The 22301-nt window shown below is 39.7% G+C and overlaps 1 protein-coding gene across 13 annotated transcripts in view; it reads left to right on the top strand.

Annotated features, from left to right (window-relative positions):
• Positions 1–22301, top strand: part of UNC80 (unc-80 homolog, NALCN channel complex subunit) — a 225228-nt gene that overhangs the window by 111975 nt on the left and 90952 nt on the right. For 10 of the 13 annotated variants that reach the window (XM_059168183.1, XM_059168182.1, XM_059168177.1 and 7 more), the window contains exons 26-29: positions 1309–1474; positions 6648–6851; positions 8870–8970; positions 18050–18250. In XM_059168183.1, the coding sequence (XP_059024166.1) occupies positions 1309–1474; positions 6648–6851; positions 8870–8970; positions 18050–18250 (672 nt within the window). The remainder of the gene's footprint in view (positions 1–1308; positions 1475–6647; positions 6852–8869; positions 8971–18049; positions 18251–22301) is intronic. The other 3 variants (XM_059168184.1, XM_059168186.1, XM_059168185.1) reach the window with 1 other exon arrangement.

Genomic DNA, 22301 nt, shown 5'->3' with positions numbered 1-22301 from the left:
TTGTACTTCTAGAAGGGAGGAAGCACTTCCTCCAATGCCTGGTCATATTTTGAGCCTCTGGACTTCACATATGAAACTTGTTTTTTTTTAATTGTGCTATGTTAGTCACCATACGCATATGAAACTTCTTAAGTCTGAGCTGCCCATTTCTACTTGTTTGCTGAGCTACCTTTAAATACTCACAAGACTCCAATATCACTTCTTTACTCATTTTCTATTTATGCAGAAGTTTAGCTGCTTAAAACAGCAAAAACATGCTACCTTACAGTTCTAGAAATCAGAAGTCTGACAAGAGTTTCAGTGAGCTAGAGTCAAGGTATCAAGAAAGCTGTACTCCTTTCTGGGACACTAGAGAAGGGTCAGTTTCCTTGCCTTTTTTTCCATCTTCTTGGGCAACCCACATTCCTTGGCTCATGGTCCCTTTTTCCATCTTCAAAGCCAGTAATTTGATATCTCTCTCATTCTTCTTCCATAGTTATATCTTCCTTTGATCACAGTTTGGAAAAGCTTTCTGCTTTAAGAATCCGTATGATTAGGCTGGGCCAACTTGACTAATCCAGCAGAATTCCCATCTCAAGATCCTTAAGCTAAATCCACTTGCACACAGTCCCTATTGCAATGTGAAAGTAACATATTTACCCATTCCTAGGGTGAGGGCATGGACCTCTTGGGGGCTGGAGGGACATTATTCTGCCTCCAAGTCTGATTTTTAAGCTTCTGTTCTGTCTCTCAGTAAGACTCAGTGTATGATCATTTAATAAACAGATAAATGCCAAAAATGCAGTTTAAACTGTGAACGAAGTGTTAAAAGGTGAGGAAGCTAATTCTAAACATTATTTTTATTTAATTTAATTTATTTTTTTGACAGAGAGAGAGATCCCAAGTAGGCAGAGAGGCAGGCAGAGAGGGAGGGAGAAGCAGGCTCCCCGCTGAGCAGAGAGTCCAATTCGGGGCTCAATCCCAGGACCCTAAGAACATGACCTGAGCCAAAGGCAGAGGTTTAACCCACCGAGCCACCCAGGCACCCTGAGGAAGCTAATTCTAGATTTTAAACAAGGTGCATGCTTTTCAAAGATAAAACATGAGGAAAAGGGAAAATCAATGAGTTAGGGAAGATTTTTTTTTTTTTTTAAATTCAAGAAGCATCTTTCATGGCCACAATGTGAAATTGGCATTATAGAAAGAGGAGTTCAGCTCTGTGCAAATTCAGCTGGGTGCAATTCAAAATGGAAGGAGGTTTTCCACAAGACCTATGCAGTGTTAAAGAGATGCCCACGTTCATGTACACCTTCCTCACTAACATTGCAGGACTTGGAGAGCTGTAGACTTCGTTTGGATCCTGAGTTGGACCGGCACAGATATGAGAGGAAGATCAGCTTTGCTGGGGTCCTGGATGAAAATGAAGACTCCAAAGATTCCCTCCACAGTAGTAGCCACACCCTCAAATCAGATGCAGGGGCCGAGGAGAAGAAAGGTATGGAAAAGCAAGAATTCTTTTCATGTTTCAGTGTCTCTGATAGGATATTTGGCTTGGGATCCACACTATAGATTTATATACCTAAAGAAGTCCAAAACTGTTGGCTACATACAGTACTGTTTCCGCTTAATGAGGTAGGAAACCTTGTTAGTTATGAGCTGGACACGACAGTCTGAAAAGTTTCTGGATCTAATTCCAGCTCACCAACTCTCCATATCCCACTGACGCCATTGGTTACTTGTCAGATGAACCATTATTTCACATGCCAATAAGAAAGAAAAAATTCTTCCCACTCAGCCCATATGCAATACCTTTTAATCATTTAGTCTGTGTTTCATTCTTACTGTAAGAGGACTTTCAGACTTAATTAGATGCAGATTTTAATTACCCATACATATCATTTTTGTGCAGCCAAAAGAAGGGAACATATAAATAGAATAAACTGGTGAAAGTTTTTCTAAATGATCTTCAATTCCAGGTTCGAATTTATTAATCACTTTTCAACTCAGCATTGTCAGTGTCCATGTTTTCCTCTAGAATAACGCCCTTTGTGCTGTTAGACTGTCTGTACTACGTCATTTCTTAAATGAATCTGTAAAATAAAGATGGAAATACTTGTATGAAGCTAGCCTACCCTCATACTCACTCACTGCTTTGAGAACATTGCCAAACACATCTGACTTACCACCTCGTACACTCCCTCACCCAATTTCCACTTGGCTCCTTGGAGCTAAGACACTGGCATCATTCTATACATTTTGTTGCTGATGCTTTAGATGTTCACATGGACAGAAACAATAACAAATGTGTCACAACTGCTCTCTGGCACTAGTAACCCTAAGATGGCATCAATTTTAAGACAAATCTCAATTTCCAATGTGTTATAAATGTGAAAAAACTACATCTTACAATGGTAAGCTATAACAACCAGTTGTATGACCTTGTCCAAGTTACTTACCTTCTAAGCCACAGTTTTCTCCTCTTTTAAATTAGGTTAATGACATCTACAGTATTGTGATATTGGAAGCTTTCATTGAGATAATGTAAGCCAAGTATAAACATAGTACCTGGTACACAGTACCTCCTAAAAATTGGTATAAAATAAAGAATTGTCGGCTCTGTCTCTATTTGTTTATATCATGAGCCTGTAGACTAGAACCCATGTGGAAAATTCGAAATATAAGTTAAAGATTACCAAGTTTTAAGTTGCTTTCAAGGACTCCTTAAAGTGTAAACTTCTCTATCTGATATGACTAGTTCTTAAATCCCACTGCCCTTCAATGTTTTTCTAATAAATTTTGATTATAAGAACTTAAGTACACTTGTTAATAGTCAAAGACAATTTAATGCATTTATGTATTTTCTGGTATCCTATAGAAAAGGACTCAATTAATGTTGGATAACTGAAAGAATGAATGATTCCAGGAAGGAATAGCCCTAGATAGAGAAAATATAAAATCTTTAAGATCTTCTAAGGAATGGATGTACACTGGAAAAATTTTTTAATATTTTAAGGTCAGATTGTTGTCATAATATTTTTAAAATGCAAATAATCATTCTATTGTATTGAATTCATAGTGAAACAAGAGCTTATTAGCCAAGTCTTAACAATTTCTGAGCATAAAGAATTGTCAAGTCAATATTTTTACAACTATTACTTTTTCAGATAACATTAACTATATATGAAAAAATCACATTTTTAAACATATCCCAAGGGGATTTTTTTGCCAATTCAAAGTTATTATGCTAATTATTGCTTAAAGTAGCTGAAATTAAAATTCCTAATACAGAGATGGTTAAACTTGAAGCAGAGTAAATCCTACACCGTTTAAAAAAATAAAACATCAAATCAATTTTTAGGAACACTTTAATTTCATGACTATTACTTATGTAAATTTCCTTTGATGTTCAAAAACACAAATGCTTAGTATATTTTCTCCTCATAGAACAGCTATGTTAATATATGAAAGTTGGTTAATAAATTAACAGAAAGGTGAAACTATAAATAAAATGAGAACATATTCATAAAATGTCCTTTATTGGTTGGCCAAAATCTTCTTGAAGATTCCTCAATATTCCTTAATCCTTTGATAAGTTGATACCAGCTGTTAAAGCCAGGGTGACTCTCCTAAATGAGATTATTAAAATTTCATTTAAAATTTTATACCATCTGTTTTTATAAAAGCTAAAAATGTTATTCTTGAAATAAACAACCTGAGGACAATTCAGATTCTGCCAGGGAAAACAAATGTGAAATAATCCTTAAACTAAAAATGTCTGCCTAAAATCCCCAAGCAAGGTCTGCCACATCATTTTACCCACATTCCAAAAACAAACTAAGACAGGTATTCCAAAATACAGACACCAAGATGTGTCGATTATTCAATGATCATCTGTCAAGCACCTGCTATATGCCAGGTCAGGTTCCCAAAGTCCATCGATGAACAGGAAGAAACATTTCCCACATATATTTTAGCTTTTATTAGCTAATAGTTCATGATAGTGAGTAACATTAAAGACTGGGCTTTCAAATAAAGACAAATGATAAGAAGCAGAACAAACGAATGTCAGAGAGTTGATAGTGACCTGGAATGGGAGGGATGTAGTCAGAGAAGGACCCCAAAAGTGGCAGTGAGCAGAGACCTAGATGAAGTGAAGGGACCAGGCATGCCGAGTGCCGAGGGAGGAGTCTTCCAAGCAGACACAACAGTGAGAACTGGACTCTGATGCAGGAATGAGCATGGAGCATTCCAAGAAGGGCAAAAAGGCCAACACACTGGCAGCAGAATGATGTGGAAGACCAGCAGGAAATGGGGTCAGATAGGTAGGCAAAGAGCAAATAGATAGGATCTGTAGCTACGGTTAGAAATTTAATTCTGTGTATGTCTGAGTGTTGTTGATGGGTTTTGACTAGAAAGGTGAGGTAATACGCGTATTTATGATTTATGTATTGAAAAGGTGAGTCAAGCTGTGGGAGTAGGAGTAAGCAAGTGCTCTGAGGCAGTTACACAAGTCTAGGGAATAAGTAATGGGGCTTTCAAAATCTTAGAAAATTTTGAAGCGTCGAGCTAGCAGGACTTGCTAATGGAGACAATGTGAGGTGAGAGAAAAGGGAAAAAGATGTTTTATCCAATTTAGATGTATTCGTTTCATGTTCATACTGTATTCACTTTTTGTATTTCATGTTGTCATGGAGGTAAAAGCTGACACTTAATGCTGGTTTTCAGGTTTTTAGGTGCAAAATCAAATCTGATTTCTAACTGCTGTGTCTTTTGTAAATAATCAATGTCATAATTCTGAACACTGATTTTAGCCCGGCAAGATATGTCCAATTATCTTTGGTAATAGAATAGGTTCTCAAAATCAAATGTCATTCAAGTCACATTAATTTGGGGTTACTTTCCCAAATTTTTATGGTTAAAGGTATCATGAAATCAGGCAAAGAGTAAAAGAGAGTATCTGTTCTTTTCTTTTAAATTTTTTAAAATTTTTTATAAACATATAATGTATTTTTATCCCCAGGTGTATAGGTCTGTGAATCGCCAGGTTTACACACTTCATAGCACTCACCAAGAGAGTATCTGTTTAAAAAAAAAGGAAAAAAGAAAAAAAAAGAAATCTCTCAAACTTTTTTTCTATTTCCCAATCTATCTAGACATGAGATTGCATTAGTAGTCCTTAAAAAAATGATAATCTCCTATTTCAGATGTATATCAGGTAGGTCATTAAAGCCTCATCTAAGCCTAAAAATAATATTGAAAAATGCAGCAGCTGAATTTTGTGCTATAAGTAAAATGGAGCATGATAGTCTATAGTCTTTGTGGAATTTATCTGGCCGGGCTGCAAGAATTTCTATCCAGATGTAAAATTCTGTCCAGATGTGTTCAGGGAGCTCCCCAAGGCCTTCACCAGCTCCGTGGTGATGATTTTAAGCTTTCCCAATCACAAGAGTAAATCTGAGATTAAGCATTGCACATTACTCAACAGGAATCCTTCTGGGCTCCTTTATATGGCATTGAAAGTATACATTTAATTATCATCTTGTAGCACTGCACCACCTCTCTCAAATACTCTCCTATGAGTGAGAAACCCAGACTAAAATGCAATCTTCCTGATTGGAACTTTTAAAAATATTAATATCCACTCCTTAAATAATTCACAAGAAGTCTTGTTCTGGTAAGAAGAGTATCTTATAAAAAAAATAATGGCCCCTTCTTTTTAATGACTAAGCTCTGAAAATTTTTTATATCCTGGCCTACCAAATCAATGTGTGACGATACCAAGTCTCCAAAGGAAGAGGGTGTAGGAGTGTAAATGACTATGGGAAATAAAGATGCTTTTGGAAAAAAAGAAAAAAAAAAGTAGGTTTCAAGTTTAAACATGTTTCTTTTACCCTTTTATTTTCCTCACTGATGACTGTTTTTTCCAGAACACTAAAGATGAATAATGCATGTTCTTCATGGTACATATAGACTGTAAGGTTGGCTCAGGGTGTTGCAACATTTGGACTCACATCCCACCCAGCCTTTTGCCTGACAGAAGGATGCTCTGACATCACTAGGTGCACTGAAAATGGAACTGTTTCACACTCATGTTCACCCAAAGCACACCAGTGAAAACAGATCCTTTAGTGCCATTGCTGAGGAGCTGAGCGGAACCCACTGCTGACTGTTGGAGAGAGAAGCGCCTCTTGTTTTTATTTCCTTAATGAGGTATTCCAAAATGAAGGGGTTTACAGGAAGGGGTTTGCATAATTCCCATAATTCTGCAAGTCCCATTTCAAAAGAAAGACAAAAACAAATGGTTTGTGGTTCTGTTGAATCAAGGAATGATGTCATATGAATGTACTAACAGTCCGAGATCATGCTGCTACAAGGGCACACTCATGCTTGTGAACCCTGGGCCGGAAAGAGAGCAGGTTGTTCCCAGCACTGATGAGCTATGTGTCCAAGAAAGAAGCTGTACCAGCCCTTCCTGGTGGACCCAGCATACTGCCTGCCTAACAAAGCTGCCCGGTGAGGGGCTGGGGAGAGGCTCCTTGTCCAGACATGCTGCTCATCCCGGCCAGCAGAGAGGAGGCTGTTCAGGGACAAGTTGGGGAGAGCTTGGATCTAACACTGGCTGGGGAAACCTAAGGGGGAAAAAGCCCTATTTTATTCTTTCGATACAGTTCCCAGCAGGAAGATCAGGATAGGAGGTTCCCGCCTGCTCCAGATTAAAGGAACCCGCAGTTTCCAGGTGAAGAAGGGGGGTTCCTTGTCCAGCATTCGCCGGGTCGGCAGCTTAAAGAGCAGCAAGTTACCACGGCAGGACTCAGAGTCCGAGGCTGAGGAGCTGCAGCTGTCCCAGAGCAGGGACACTGTCACTGACCTAGGTAACACAGAGGAGTGGGGTGCACAGGGACGTGGGGGGTAGGAAGACAGGGCCCGAGTCTCGAAAGGGCTAAAGCCCATTTTCTTACACATCAGGAGCTGAAGAGCAGAGACACAGGCTAGACCACACATTCAGTCTGCAAACCATACCATCCTTTAGAGCAGGGTTTAAAGGATGCTAGATGTTAGAGCTTAAACCTTAACACACACTCACGCACAGGTCATCTGCAATTTTGTCAAGATGCACATTCTAATTGGGCAAGGTCTGGGGTGGGAGCCTCTGAGAAATTTTCTGGTGAAGCTAAAGCTGCTGTTTCAAGGGCCACAGTTTGAGGAGTGAGGAGAGAGAGTTTACATTAGAGAAAGAAAACACTGAAACAGCAAGATAGTTTTTTGAAATCCAGATGTTTGTGCATCCATTCTTGTGATGAGGGCCTGGAGAGCAAAATGTAGAAATTCCTGTGAGGGCAGCTAGCTAAAGGTCCTCTGTGTTCTAAAATCTCTTTCACAGTAAAATGAACAGAAGTCTCAGAGAGGAAAGATGGATGGTGAGACCTGACAGTGACCTTCGGGAAGTCAGTTAATGTCTCAAGGGTTTGTTTTCTCCAACTATTCAGTGGGAATAATTCTATTTCTTCCTCGACTACCCTGAAAAGATGCTCTAAAGATGACTTAAGGGTTGATGATAAAGTATGTTAAGTACCTGAGGATGAACTCTGTATACTATCAAAGCATTGGAGGTGAAGGCTATCCCTGTAGGATCCAAAGAGACTCTTGAATCTCTAAGTGTTAGCCTGATGAGTCTGATGGTCATCTTACTAGCAAGAAAAAGAGTATGAAAGTATGCCGACAGGACTCACCAGCTGCCTAGATTTTAGCTACCAGGGAGAAGTTAAAGTACATTTTCTTTGCCCTTCTGTGCCTGTGTGAGGAGCAAAATAGAAAAGTCTCCCTTCTTGGCAAATTGTTTCAGAAGTCAGTCAGTAAATGCAGATAAATTATCAATCAATAAATTATTTCAGTCTACTGAAATAGAAGCTAAGTATATCTAATTAAAGAGAGTCTAAAATGGGAAGTATTTCTACACCTATCCACCCTCACCTTTGAAAATATCTAATTTATGCATTAGGTAAGGTTTAGGTTATTTGGGGAGAGAATAGAAAAAAAAAAAGTGACTTCTTATGTTGCAGGTCTGAAGTTGTAAGAATGTCAACAGTTAGTTTGGGGGGAAAATATTTCAATTAATTATTTGAATTGGTTAGTTCAGCTTGACCAGATGAATCGAAATAGGCAGCCCAGAGGCATGATTTTGTTACAGACATGACCAGGAAAGCTTTTAGATTTGAGGGCAAAACTTTCTTGTATGGTATAGATAATGTAGTGAATTCCTGAGAAAGATGTCTCCAGACTTTTCCACAGAGAAGAGTTTAGACAAAAGGATTGTCAAGGATTGTCCACAATTGACCACAGTTGCTTATAAATTCCCTTAGTTGTTTTTTTTCTTTTTCTGAGAAAGCATCCTTTTTTTTTTTTTTTTTTTTTTTTTAAATCTACCTCTGATGGCGAACTTAGGGGGTTGTTGAGAGCATGACACTAGGCTTAGTCACAAAAGCAGAAGAGACAGCAGTATGGTTATGGCCACTGCAAGTTGCTTGGTGTCCCTACTTAACTACACCTGCAAGGTCTGGGCAGTCTGAAGTGGATTTGGGCACACGTAATCGATAACTTGCTCATCTCAGCAATTCAAGGACTTGACTCTGTTTCTTCTTGGCTCCCATGTCTCAAAATGGAAGCCACCATAACAGAGATCATAAATGTCTTTGCAATTGCCTGTTCATCTGGTGGTGAAGGGAACAGCTCCTATTAACATTCCTCCACTAAAGTCAGTGCTATGCCCTGTTAACACACTGGGCCATGGTAGTCTGCCCTAGGATTCAAAAGCATGGGCAACTCTACCATACCAACATACGCTCCAGGGAGACCAAACAATATAAACTTTCTTGGCATTTTTCTTTTGAAGAAGGGAGTCCTTGGAGTGCAAGTGAGCCCAGCATCGAGCCAGAGGGAATGAGTACTGCTGGCACAGAAGAAAATTACCACAGGAGCATGTCATGGCTTCATGTAAGTAGGAATTTCAGAAAGACCTGAGATCAATTTCTTTTGGCACTGAGAAAATCACTGAAGTGAGGACAAAAGAGTATAAAAAACCATCGATCCAATTTAGCCCCTAAGAAAAACTGTAGGCAGGGCGCCTGGGTGGCTCAGTGGCTGGGCCTCTGCCTTTGGCTCAGGTCATGATATTAGGGTCCTGGGATCAAATCCCACATCGCGCTCTCTACTCAGTGGGAGCCTGCCTCCCCCTCCCTCTCTGCCTGCCTCTCTGCCTACTTATGATATCTCTCTCTCTCTCTCTCTCTATGTCAAATAAATAAATAAATAATCTTAAAAAAGAAAGAAAGAAAGATGAAAGAAAGAAAGAAAGAAAGAGAAAGAAAGAGAGAAAGAAAAGCCAAGCCATAGGCCTCTACTTCAGCTGAACCTCTGAATTCTCACAGGATTGGTATTCTGTTGGATTATATTCAGTTTAAGATTAACTAGATGGCTTTGATGATATTGAGGTATGTGCCCTCTATCCCTACACTTTGAAGAGTTTTGATCAGGAAGGGATGCTGTACTTTGTCAAATGCTTTTTCAGCATCTATTGAGAGTATCATATGGTTCTTGTTCTTTCTTTTATTGATGTGTTGTATCACATTGACTGATTTGCGGATGTTGAACCAACCTTGCAGCCCTGGAATAAATCCCACTTGGTCGTGGTGAATAATCCTTTTAATGTACTGTTGAATCCTATTGGCTAGTATTTTGTTGAGTATTTTCACATCTGTGTTCATCAAGGATATTGGTCTATAGCTCTCTTTTTTGATGGGATCCTTGTCTGGTTTTGGGATCAAGGTGATGCTGGCCTCATAAAATGAGTTTGGAAGTTTTCCTTCCATTTCTATTTTTTGGAACAGTTTCAGGAGAATAGGAATTAGTTCTTCTTTAAATGTTTGGTAGAATTCCCCCGGGAAGCCGTCTGGCCCTGGGCTTTTGTTTGTTTGGAGATTTTTAATGACTGTTTCAATCTCCTTACTGGTTATGGGTCTGTTCAGGCTTTCTATTTCTTCCTGGAATTTATAAATTCCTAGAAGAATGTGTATTCTGTTGCTTTGGGATGAAATGTTCTGAATAAATCTGTGATGTCCATCTGGTCCAGTGTGTCGCTTAAGGCCTTTATTTCCTTGCTGATCTTTTGCTTGGATGATCTGTCCATTTCAGTGAGGGGAGTGTTAAAGTCCCCTACTATTATTGTATTATTGTTGATGTGTTTCTTTGATTTTGTTATTAATTGGTTTATATAGTTGGCTGCCCCCACATTGGGGGCATAGATATTTAAAATTGTTAGATCTTCTTGTTGGACAGACCCTTTGAGTATGATATAGTGTCCTTCCTCATCTCTTATTATAGTCTTTGGCTTAAAATATAATTGATCTGATATAAGGATTGCCACTCTGCTTTCTTCTGATGTCCATTAGCATGGTAAATTCTTTTCCACCCCCTCACTTTAAATCTGGAGGTGTCTTCGGGCTTAAAATGAGTTTCTTGTAGGCAACATATAGATGGGTTTTGTTTTTATTTTATCCATTCTGATACCCTGTGTCTTTTGACAGGGGCATTGAGCCCATTAACATTCAGGGTAACTATTGAGAGATATGAATTTAGTGCCATTGTATTACCTGTAAGGTGACTGTTACTGTATATGGTCTCTGTTCCTTTCTGATCTACCACTTGTAGGCTCTCTCTTTGCTTAGAGGACCCCTTTCAATATTTCCTGTAGAGCTGGTTTGGTGTTTGCAAATTCTTTCAGTTGTTGTTTGTCCTGGAAGCTTTTAATCTCTCCTTCTATTTTCAATGATAGCCTAGCCGGATATAGTATTCTTGGCTGCATGTTTTTCTCGTTTAGTGCTCTGAAAATATCATGCCAGCTCTTTCTGGCCTGCCAGGTCTCTGTGGATAAGTCAGCTGCCAATCTAATATTTTTACCATTGTATGTTACAGACTTCTTTTCCCGGGCTGCTTTCAGGATTTTCTCTTTGTCACTGAGACTTGTATATTTTACTATTAGGTGACGGGGTGTGGGCCTATTCTTATTGATTTTGAGGGGCATTCTCTGAACCTCCTGAATTTTGATGCTCGTTCCCTTTGCCATATTGGGGAAATTCTCCCCAATAATTCTCTCCAGTATACCTTCTGCTTCCCTCTCTCTTTCTTCTTCTTCTGGAATCCCAATTATTCTAATGTTGTTTCGTCTTATGCTGTCACTTATCTCTCAAATTCTCCCCTCGTGGTCCAGTAGCTGTTTGTCCCTCTTTTGCTCAGCTTCTTTATTCTCTGTCATTTGGTCTTCTATATCACTAATTCTTTCTTCTGCCTCATTTATCCTAGCAGTGAGAGCCTCCATTTTTGATTGCACCTCATTAATAGCTTTTTTGATTTCAACTTGGTTAGAGAATTAGATTTTAGTTCTTTTATTTCTCCAGAAAGGGCTTTTATATCTCCCAAGAGGGTTTCTCTAATATCTTCCATGCCTTTTTCGAGCCCGGCTAGAACCTTGAGAATTGTCATTCTGAACTCTAGATCTGACATATTACCAATGTCTGTATTGATTAGGTCCCTAGACTTTGGTACTGCCTCTTGTTCTTTTTTTTGTGGTGAATTTTTACGTCTTGTCATTTTGTCCAGATAAGAGTATATGAAGGAGCAGGTAAAATACTAAAAGGGTGGCAACAACCCCAGGAAAATATGCTTTAACCAAATCAGAAGAGATCCCAAATCGTGAGGGGGGAGAAAGGGGATAAAAAGAGGTTCAAAAAGGAAGAAAGAAAAAAAAAAAAAGAAAACAAAAAAAAGGAAAAGAAAAGAATTTAAAAAAAGAAAATGAATAAAGAAAAATATAAAAAGAAAATATATATATATATTAGATAAACTAGTTAAAAAACGTTAAAAAAGAAAAGGGTAAAAGTTAAAAAAAAATTTTACCAGAAGGCGAAAAAAAAAAAATTGAAAAAGAAAAAAATTAAATTAACTGCAAGACTAAAAAAAATCACAGGCAGAAAGCCATGAGGTCTGTGCTTTGCTTTCTCCTCCTCTGGAATTCTGCTGCTCTCCTTGGTATTGAAGCCGCACTCCTTGGTAGGTGAACTTGGTCTTGGCTGGATTTCTTGTTGATCTTCTGGGGGAGGGGCCTGTTGTAGTGATTCTCAAGTGTCTTTGCCCCAGGCGGAATTGCACCGCCCTTACCAGGGCCGGGGTGAGTAATCCACTCCGGTTTGCTTTCAGGAGCTTTTGTTCCCTGAGCGCTTTCCCTAGAGTTCTGGAGGACGGGAATACAAATGGCGGCCTCCCGGTCTCCAGCCCGGAGGAGCCGAGAGCCGGGGCCCCACTCCTCAGTGCACACTCAGAGAACAGCGCCCAGTTACTCCCGTCTGCCTGACCTCCAGCCGCGCTCCGAGCTCACGGAGCCTGTGGCTGGTTCAAGGTAACACCGAGCTGTGAGCTTACCGTCAGCTCTGTCTCTGTAGCCGGTTTTCCCGTTCCAATACCCACAAGCTCTGTGACACTCAGACACCCCCGATCCTTCTGTGACCCTGCGGGACCTGAGGCCATGCTGACCCCGCGTGGGCTTCGCCCTGGTTTAGCCTCTGGAGCAATGTCCCTCAGCAGAACAGACTTTTAAAAGTCCTGATTTTGTGCTCCGCTCCGCCGCTTGCCAGGAGCCAGCCCCTCCCCCCAGGGTCTATCTTCCCGTCGCTTTGGATTCACTTCTCTGCCAGTCCTACCTTTCAGAAAGTGGTTGTTTTTCTGTTTCCAGAATTGCTGTTCTTCTTCTCTTCGTTCTGCCGATGGATTTGCAGGTGTTTGCAATTTTTAGATAAGCTATCTAGCTGATCTCCTGCTAGCTGAAGTAGTCTCAGCCGCTACTTCTCTGCCATCTTGACTCCTCCCCCCAGTTTAAGCTTAACTAAAACCAAAGTCTCTTTGTTATGGATGGCTTGTAGGTCAATGTAAATCAGGGAAAACCCTGAGGGATCAGGTCAGATTGGTGACCAAGACAGCCTAGGTACCACAGAAGAAGCATCACCATCAATTTTCTACAGATTACCACAAATGCTAAGAGCAAGGTCATGGCGTCAGCCTTGTGTCTGTATAGATCTGATTGTAAACCAGAACGTGGAGATCTTAAGACAACAAAGGCTACACCTCAAAGGGTTCTTCAGAGGTCATAGGCAGGAGGGGATTTCAGGGAAACTTTGGGCATGGATTAGAGTTGAAGGTTTGGGCTGGGGATGAGGAAAGAATGAGAAAGTTAAGGAAGCATAACATCAGATTCACACCTAGCAGAGTACAGCCTGCACTGTTACCCATCTTAGGTATGTTCTTTACCATCTCCTCTCATTTTCACCTGACTTCCTGTTAGGGTCAGGTAAGGGCTGGCTGGTAGATGACCCTCCTCAGAGTTTACAGTGCTGTGTCTTCACAACTGGCTGACCCCCAGAACCTAATTTTGAGAGTCTCTGAGGCTGTTTTTAAAGTAAACTCTTTAGTGAAGTTCAACCTACATCTTGAAAAGCATAGAAAACCTATGTATACAGCTCAAAAATTTCTCACAAAGTGATGGTCTGTGTAACCACCAGCAGTTCAAGAACATTATCATACCTTAGAAGCCCTACACATGCCCTCTAATAGTCACTACCTTCTTCTAACAGTAACCACCATCCTAACTTCTAACATCATAGATTAGTTTTGTCTGTTTTTGAAATGCATATAATTGATATCTTATGTTATAAACTGTGTTGTGTTGTGATTTTTTTGGTTCATATAAGGGTAAATTCTCCAACTTTGTTCTTCCTCAAGGTGGCTTGGTCTATTCTTGGCCGTATTCACTTCCATTTAAAGTCACCTGGTAATTTTCTTTCTTTCTTTCTTTCTTTTCTTTTTTTTTCTTTTCTTTTCTTTTTTTTTTTAGAGAGAGAGAACACAAGTGAGCAGGAGGTGGAGAGCAGAGGGAGAGAGAGAAAGAGAATCTTAAGCAGGCTCCATACTTAGCAAGGAGCCAAGTGTAGGGCTCGATCTCATGACCCTGAGATAATGATCTGAGCCAACATCCAGTTAAATGCTTAACTGAGTCACCCAGATGCCCTCACCTACCAATTTCTATTAAAAAGCTTTTAAATCAGCCTTATATTGAATATAAGCATCATTTAATATTGAGGAATTGAGATCTTTATTATATTGAATCTTCTAATGTATAAAGTGGTCTGTCCCTCTATTAATTTATGTCCCACCTTTTAGATTTCCTTCAATAATGCTTTTTAGTTTTCCTTGAAGTATTTGTGTAAGCCAATGTTGTTTCTTTAAGTAGAAATCTTGATCTAAATGTTTCTTTGTAGGATGATTTTTATTATAAATTCAACGTATGTAATATGATTCAGACCATTCAGATTTTCTATTTCTTCTGGGAGCAGTTCGAGCAATCTATTTTTTTCCTCTAGGAATTTGTTAATTTAATCCAAATATTTATATTTTTTAGCAAAAAGGTGTTTATAATGTTCTCTTAAAATCCTTTTAAATTCTGTAAGATCTACACCTTTATTATTCCCAGTATTCATGAGTTATAGCTTTTCTTTCTTTTTTTAAATCAGTCTTGCCAGAAGTACCTCAGTTTTATTAACCAGAAAATCAGCCTTTGGTTTGTCATTCAGGGAATATTTGATTTCTGTTTTGTTAATTTCTCCTATTACCTTTATTAATTCCTTCTACTTTCTTTGAGTTTAACATATATTCTTTCCCTAATTTCTTGATTTAGATACTACATCAAGATTTATATTATATATAAAACTATAGATGTTCCTTAGGAAATTTAGTTGTATCATGCATTTGATACATCCTATGTTCACTACCATTCAGTTACAATATTCTTTAATTTTCATTTTGATCATACATATTTAAAAATCCATAACTGCTAACTCCAATATATGAATCTATTATATTCTCTTAGTTTGTTCCTTAATATGCCTAGTGTTTTCATTGACTACCAGGTATGGTGGGTGAAAAATTGTAGAAGCACAATGATGGATACATGCCATTATACATTTGTCAAGACTCATAGAATGTACAGCACCAAGAGCTAACTCTAATGTAAACTAAGCCCTTTGCATGATAGTGACATGTCTATGTAGATTCATGGATTATAATAAACGTACCACTCTGATGGAAGATGTTGATAATGAAGGCTGCTGTGCATGTGTGGAGACAAGGGGTGTTTGGGAGCTCTCTGTACAGTCTGCTCAATTTTGCTATAAACCTAAAACTGCTCTAAAACAAAGACTATTGGGGCGCCTGGGTGGCTCAGTGGGTTAAGCCGCTGCCTTCGGCTCAGGTCATGATCTCAGGGTCCTGGGATCGAGCCCCGCATCGGGCTCTCTGCTCAGCGGGGAGCCTGCTTCCTCCTCTCTCTCTGCCTGCCTCTCTGCCTGCTTGTCATCTCTCTCTGTCAAATAAATAAATAAAATCTTTAAAAAAAAAATAAATAAAAAATAAAACAAAGACTATTAATTAACAAAACAAAACATGGGATTATAGAGGTTCCCAATGATGCTATCTCCCTCCAGAGAGGATTCACCCTATTCTTTGGCAGACAGTAAAGATCACCACAGTCCTATAAGGACAAAGTTGACTTGACTAGGGATTATAGAGGTTCCCAATGATGCTATCTCCCTCCAGAGAGGATTCACCCTATACTTTGGCAGACAGTAAAGATCACCGCAGTCCTATAAGGACGAAATTGACTTGACTAGATGTATTGCTATCCACCCCCCAACAGCCACCTCCCACCCTCCCAACACACACCTCCCAGTTGAAGCATTCCAAGGTTCCCAGTGAGAGTTTGGGTGTGCCCCCAGTCTTGATGGGTCAGAAACTCCAATTTTACTTCCTCATCACAGTGAAACTGCCAAAATCTCCATTCTGCTTGTCAGCTGGTTTCTGCTTGGCTGCTTAGTTACTCAATCAACAAATGCCTAGAAGGCAAGTGCCAAGTCTCATTTCTCCAAAATTCCCTTCTCTACTGTCCACTCAGTTCTTCCCGTTGGCAATTCTGAACTCCAACTTTGATCTTCCAGTTCTCATGAAATCGCCTAAAGCTTTGCCTGCCCCCTTGACTGCTTATGCCTGAAAGAGAAATGTGGCATGTACCCACACTGTGCTTACATCAGTCAACCCCCTTTCCACATCTTATCTTTCAGGTCCTGATCGCCTGGGTTAAATGCAATTATACATTCAAATAAATATATTCAAATACATATATTAATATAGTTGTGTGTATGTTAAATAAAACACATTTGTTAACTCATAGTTTCTATGGCTCAGGAATCCTGGAACAGTTTAGCTAGGCCCTCTGCTTCAGGATCTCTCACAAGACACCAAAGTACTAGCCAGGACTGGGGTCTTATCTGAAAGCTTGACTGGGAAAGAATTTGCTTTCAAGCTTGTGTGATTGTTGGTAGAATCTCAGTTACTCAAGAACCGTTAGACTGAGGGCCTCAATTTCTAGCTGGTTATTGGCCTGAGGCCATCCTTATTTCTTTGCTCTGTGAACCTTTCCAACATGGCAAACCCAATAAAAGAGAGTCTGGTAACAAGAAAGAAGTCAGCGTCTTATGCAATCTAATCACAGAAGTAACATCTCCTCACCTTTGCTGCATTCTATTGGTTAGAAGTAAGTCACTAGGGCAGCCCATACTCAACAAGACGTGGTTTCACAAAGGCATTAATACCAGAAGGTGGGATCATTGGGGAGCATCTTAGAAATCTATCTAAAAGACATCCCTGTGCATAATTTTTAAAATTACAGATTTCTAGGTTACCTCCACCCCAGATACTGTACCAAATCAGAATCTTTGTAAACTAAAGTCTGATCATATGGTCATTTGTGTGTTTATTTGGTTTTGGTTATTGTTGCTAAGTTTTCTCAGTATTTCTCTTTATCAGCCAGATGTGAGAAAAACAAGGGAAACCTTACAGTTCTTATATGTACCCTCCCTTACATCAGTATATACAGGAAGAGCAGGGATGTTCACTGAATCTCAAGAGAGATCTGGATGTTCTGCTCAGACCACACCTATTTTTTTTTTTTAACTTTGAAGAGTGTGAGATATTGTTATCTGAGTTTGACAGAGTATAGAGTTGATTATTATTGTTATTTTTCTTTGTCTCAGAGTAAGTAGGTCCTCTTATTCTTGAGGAAATATGTGGCAGCCCTGCGTAATAGGTTTGATTGGCCTTGTCCATGTAGAATTACTTTATGTTCTCCATCCAGTATGGCACACAGTCTCTCACAGTTTAGCTGTTGGGGTAGGTACTGGTTTCATGAAGGATGGATGCATTCAGAAGATTACTCTATGGATATTTAATTAGCCTTGTGGACACTAGAATACTATTGCCTTTTTCGGAGGGCAACTTCAGAAGTTACAAACTCAAAGGTCTTCATTCCTTATCTTAAAAGAACCATATACTCTAAAACAACGGAGTTCTTGAATCCCACTCGGGAAATCTAGGTGATGGGAGGATTTGAGCCATATCGAGCTCCAAGAGCTAGACTGGCTGAAAATCTGGAGAAAAATTAATTTGTAGAAAGGGGAAATGAAGCTCTGTAGTCAGGTTCAGGCTCAGCTGAACATTATAGGCCAAGGTAGAAGATGCAGAAGTGTTTTCAATTCCACATGGGTTGGCTGGAGTTAAAGATATCCCAGGACTGTCAAAGGCTAGCCAAATCCTTTGGCAGAGAATTTCTCACCAGTCACTGCTCTTCTACCTGACTCCTTCCACAACACACAAGCTGCAAAAATAAGGTGGTTTAAGTTTAGAATCTTCATTTGAAACTGTTGGGAAATCATAACGCTCCACTGTAATTGGTTTAAATTTTCGAGGTCACTTAACCTTTCTTGTTTCAAAAATCTCTTTCTGTCAAGTGTGAATGGAGAGAGCCAAGAGGCCAAGTACATAAAGAGTTGTAACCCTTTGCTTTCCTGAGGGACTCAGTGACTCACCGTGGTTTCAACGCTGATGGCTTGGTTGAGTCTCAGGAACATGTGTGTTCCAGGTCATGATCTTGCTGTGCAATCAGCAGAGCTTCATCTGCACCCACGTCGACTACTGCCACCCTCACTGTTACCTGCACCACAGCCGCTCCTGCGCTCGGCTGGTCAGAGCCATCAAGCTACTCTATGGAGATACTGTGGACTCCCTCCGGGAGAGTAACAGCAGCAGCAGTGTGGCTCTCCGGGGCAAGAAACAGAAAGAGGTGAGTGAACCATCACCTGGTCATATGCCTTTGATAGGGAAGATGATGTCCCAGCAATCTTCTCTAAATACAAATTTCAGGCCATTGCAGGTGTATAAACCAGGTTAGAGATCTGTGCGATTTTGAACAAAGGTAGAAGGTGAACAAAGTAAGACAGGTGCTTTATCTTCGTGGTATCTTTTCCCAGGTTTTGTTTTATTTCTGGGAATGAATATGCATTCATAGGGGTGTGGGTGATGAGTAGGTCATGGTGGTAGACAGAATAATGTCTCCCCAAGAGGTCTTTATTCTAATTTCTAGAACCTGTGAATAGGTTACCTTATGTGGCAAAAGGGATTTTGCCTGAGGGAATAAGGTAGGAATCTTTGAAGGGGGAAATTACTCTGAATTATCCAAGTGGGATCATTGTCATTATGTAGGTCCTTATAAGTGAAAAAGGAGGTATGAGTGTCAGAGTTAGGGAGATGGGACACAGAGGCAGAGGTTGGAGCGATCCAGAGCCATAAGCTGTGGAATGGGGCAGCCCCTAGAAGCTAGAAAGATGAAGAAATGGATGATTCCTTTGAGCCTCCAGAAGGAACACAGCCCTGCCAATCCACTTTAGATCTGACCTCAAAAACTGTAAGATAATACATTTGTGTTGTTTTGCACCATGAATTTTGCAGTAGTTTATTATAGCGGTAATAGGAAACTGACATGGTTTATCAGTTTCTTATTAAGGAATAAGTAATAAATGGCCCAATTGTTCACAGATAAATAGTAGAGTAATCTAGGTCAAATCAGACCAAAGGAAACTCCTTAAAGAAATTCTTACATTTTCCAAGCATTCAGCTGCTCTTTCTTGACAAGTACACTGAACAGCTGAGCTGGCAGGAGATGAAGACAGTAACCAGGGCTGCTGTGGTCCTGCCGGGAAAGACTTGGGTCACCCACCTGCCCCAGAATAGGCGTGATGGCCAAGACGCCTAACCCCGTGCTGCTGGCCGCCCCTGCAGCTGCTCCTCACAAGTGGTTTTACAAAGAGATTTTGATATAATACCTATTCATTTCAGTGAGCATTCATTGTGCACCTGCTGTTGGTATTCTGGGAGAAGTAAAAAGTAAATAAGTAGAATCAGAGGATCCTTCCCCTAAGGAGTTTGCAAGCCGGGTTTGGTGCGGTGGAGGGAGGGTCATAAAATTCAAATCAAGCAACTGGAGAATATGAGCAATAACAAAAAATATGCAGTTGAATCATGCAGCAATTTGTAATGTTTTAGCACTCACAAAGGAATTTTTCTTTAAATTATAATACAGTTCATTGAAGAAATTCGGGGTAGTACAAGAGATCCTAAAGAAAAAAAAAAAAACAAAAACCTGTATTTCATGCATAAGTGTGCTGTTTGCACACTTATGAAAGATCCAGGATAGGATCTTTCAGTATTTTTTTTTCAAAGCATATAAGTAATGCTGTAACACAGGTATGTATCACTGACAAAGTGCTTTTTGATTCTTATAAACTTTGTGCAAGAGATACTGTACTCCTCATTTTACAAATGAAGAATTGGAGGCTCAGAGGGGTGAAACGGTCACAGTTCACAACTGTAACGTACTTAGCTAGACTTTTATTCAGAAATATGGGATATCAAATCCAGAGCTTTTTTTTTTTTTTAAAGCTCTGTTGGAGTATTAGAGATACTCTATTGTATCTCATGGTATTCAGACTACACATATTCTGCAGGAAAATCTTGGGAATAGATCAACGTGGGTAACTTCCTGAGCTGTTAATGATGTCATAAAAAGAACCATATAGGTACCTATATCCATGTGTGTATATATGTATACAGATATGTAGATATATTTTTATTTAAGTAAGTTCTCCTTCACATGAAAACTCTCTTAGTTTTAGGAGAAAACCACGTATGTTGGAATTAATGTTTGTTGTTCACCCTACATACTCTGAGATTCCTTACTGCTCCAACTATACCATCACCTGTAATCCATACTTTAGTCTTTATCCCGTGAGAAGTGGCGAGCTCTGAGAGTTTTAAGATCAATCTGCCTGCAAAATGGGGCCCCTTGTCTCCCTGTTTCTCCTCTGCCACTTAATTATGAACTTCCGGGGAAGTCTTGCACACTGTTTCCTATGCGGTATCAACCAGAGTTCCTCTTAGAGTGGAGGGACAGTAAGGCTTGAACGACCGGCCGAGTGGGCTGTCTAGTTTATGAGTGCCCTCTGCCCCTAGCCCACCAGGGATGCTGGCCGGAGGCGGCAGAAGAGGCTTGCCAACCTCAGGCATGCTTACAGTTTAGGAAGGCAAAGAGAAAGTAAAGCAAGAGTTCAGTGGCCTCTAATCTTAACATATTTAAATTAGTCATGCAGGTGAAGAGCTGAAAAAATGCATTGAGTCTGCTGCAATAAACATTTTATTTTCAAAATGCCAGCCTCCTGTGCAAGCTCTGTTTTGATCTCTCTTGATGTTTCCATTTCCTGGGCTGAATCTGTCACATAAATGAATAATGCCCACATTTCTAGGGCCAAACTGAAAATAGAGTAGGCAATATATCAAGAATAAAAGCAGTGATTCTGATTAAAATTGAGCCTTATGAGCAATTGATATTTCATTCCTGTTTCCTCTTGAATTGGCTTTTATGGCAGAATATATTTGTGGCAGCTAGTACATTTTGTAACCCATGTAACTCTGATCAATCTGCTAATCTACATTTCAATGCTCAGAGACACACTGTACATCCTGTTAGTCTATTTTAGTGCACTTCCAAGCTTGAGGGGTTTTTATATACTGTATATTACCTTCACCAAAATATTCTTTCATTTTTCCTTTATATATGTATCTTGTCCAATGCCATGTTCTAAACAGAGTATATTTTCAGTAAGTGCTTCCTGATGAAAGAAAAGGAGTAGATAAAGCAACTTTTTTTTCCTTTCACCCAAAAAGTTTAAAAGGGTACAAGGTGATACGTGCCTGAAAAAAAAAGGAACAGTGACAGTAAATTCTGTGAAGCCAAAGCAAGTGGCAAGGGGCTAGCTGATTTCCTGCAGGACTAATGTTTTTCCAAAGCTTTGGAAAACACTACTATGAGACCAAAACCAGGCTGTAGGTCTTGATTTCATCTGCTAGAATGTCTCCCCATTCAAATTCACATGTCAAAGATGTGTGAGGCCCAAAGGTCTAGGTTACCTTTGGGGAAATATTTAGACTTCTCTTGGCATGAAATATGTTTCCAGGAAGATCTCTTTCCCAGAGAGCTTGGTAAACTGACTCCAGTTTTCTTAAATTTTATCCCTTTTTTTATTTTTTAAGATTTTATTATTTGAGAGAGAGCACACAAGAACATAAGCAGGGGAGGGACAGAGGGATAAGCAGACTCCCCACTAAGTAATGAGCCCAATGTGAGGGGCTCAATCCCAGGACCCAGAGATACTAACCTGAGCTGAAAGCAGACACTTAACCCACTGAGCCACCCAGGCACCCCCAGTTTTCTTGAATTTTAAATACCATATTATTTCCACAATGCTTCCTCATTCGTGGCATTTGTCTACTTTTATGCATACCATGATTTTTTGTTTGCTTGTTTGTTATCAGTCTCTCCTTGTAAGATACGTTGTCCATGAGGGCCAGACATCAAGGGAGTTTTGCTCCGCAGTAAATCCCCAAAGGTTAGCCCAGTTCCTGGCATTTGGTTAACTCCTAAGAAACACTCTTGAATTATTAAATGAATAAATCAATTTTTTATTTAAAATAATTATTATGTCTCTCTGGTCAATAATTTTCCTTGCAAGAAACCCACAGAAACTTGTTCAAATAATTAGTTTCTTCAAAGGACATAGCAGAACGTCATGAAACCAAGGACCAACCTAAAGAGCCAAGCCCCAAAGGAATGGGAACCAAATCTGCTGTCTATATCAGAATCAGCCTAGTTTCTCACCTGTACTTCTTTCTGCATCTCCATCTTCTTCCTCATCTCTGTCCCCTGACCAACAACTCCTGTTTTGTTCATCTTGTAGGCTCCACTCTTTCTCTTTGTGATCCAAACATCATTGGATAAAGCC

The sequence above is a fragment of the Mustela lutreola genome, chromosome 3 (assembly GCF_030435805.1).
Source record: "Mustela lutreola isolate mMusLut2 chromosome 3, mMusLut2.pri, whole genome shotgun sequence".
Taxonomy (NCBI): domain Eukaryota; kingdom Metazoa; phylum Chordata; class Mammalia; order Carnivora; family Mustelidae; genus Mustela; species Mustela lutreola.
The sequence above is the reverse complement of the archived record's forward strand: the minus strand, read 5'-3'. Positions and strand labels throughout refer to the sequence as shown.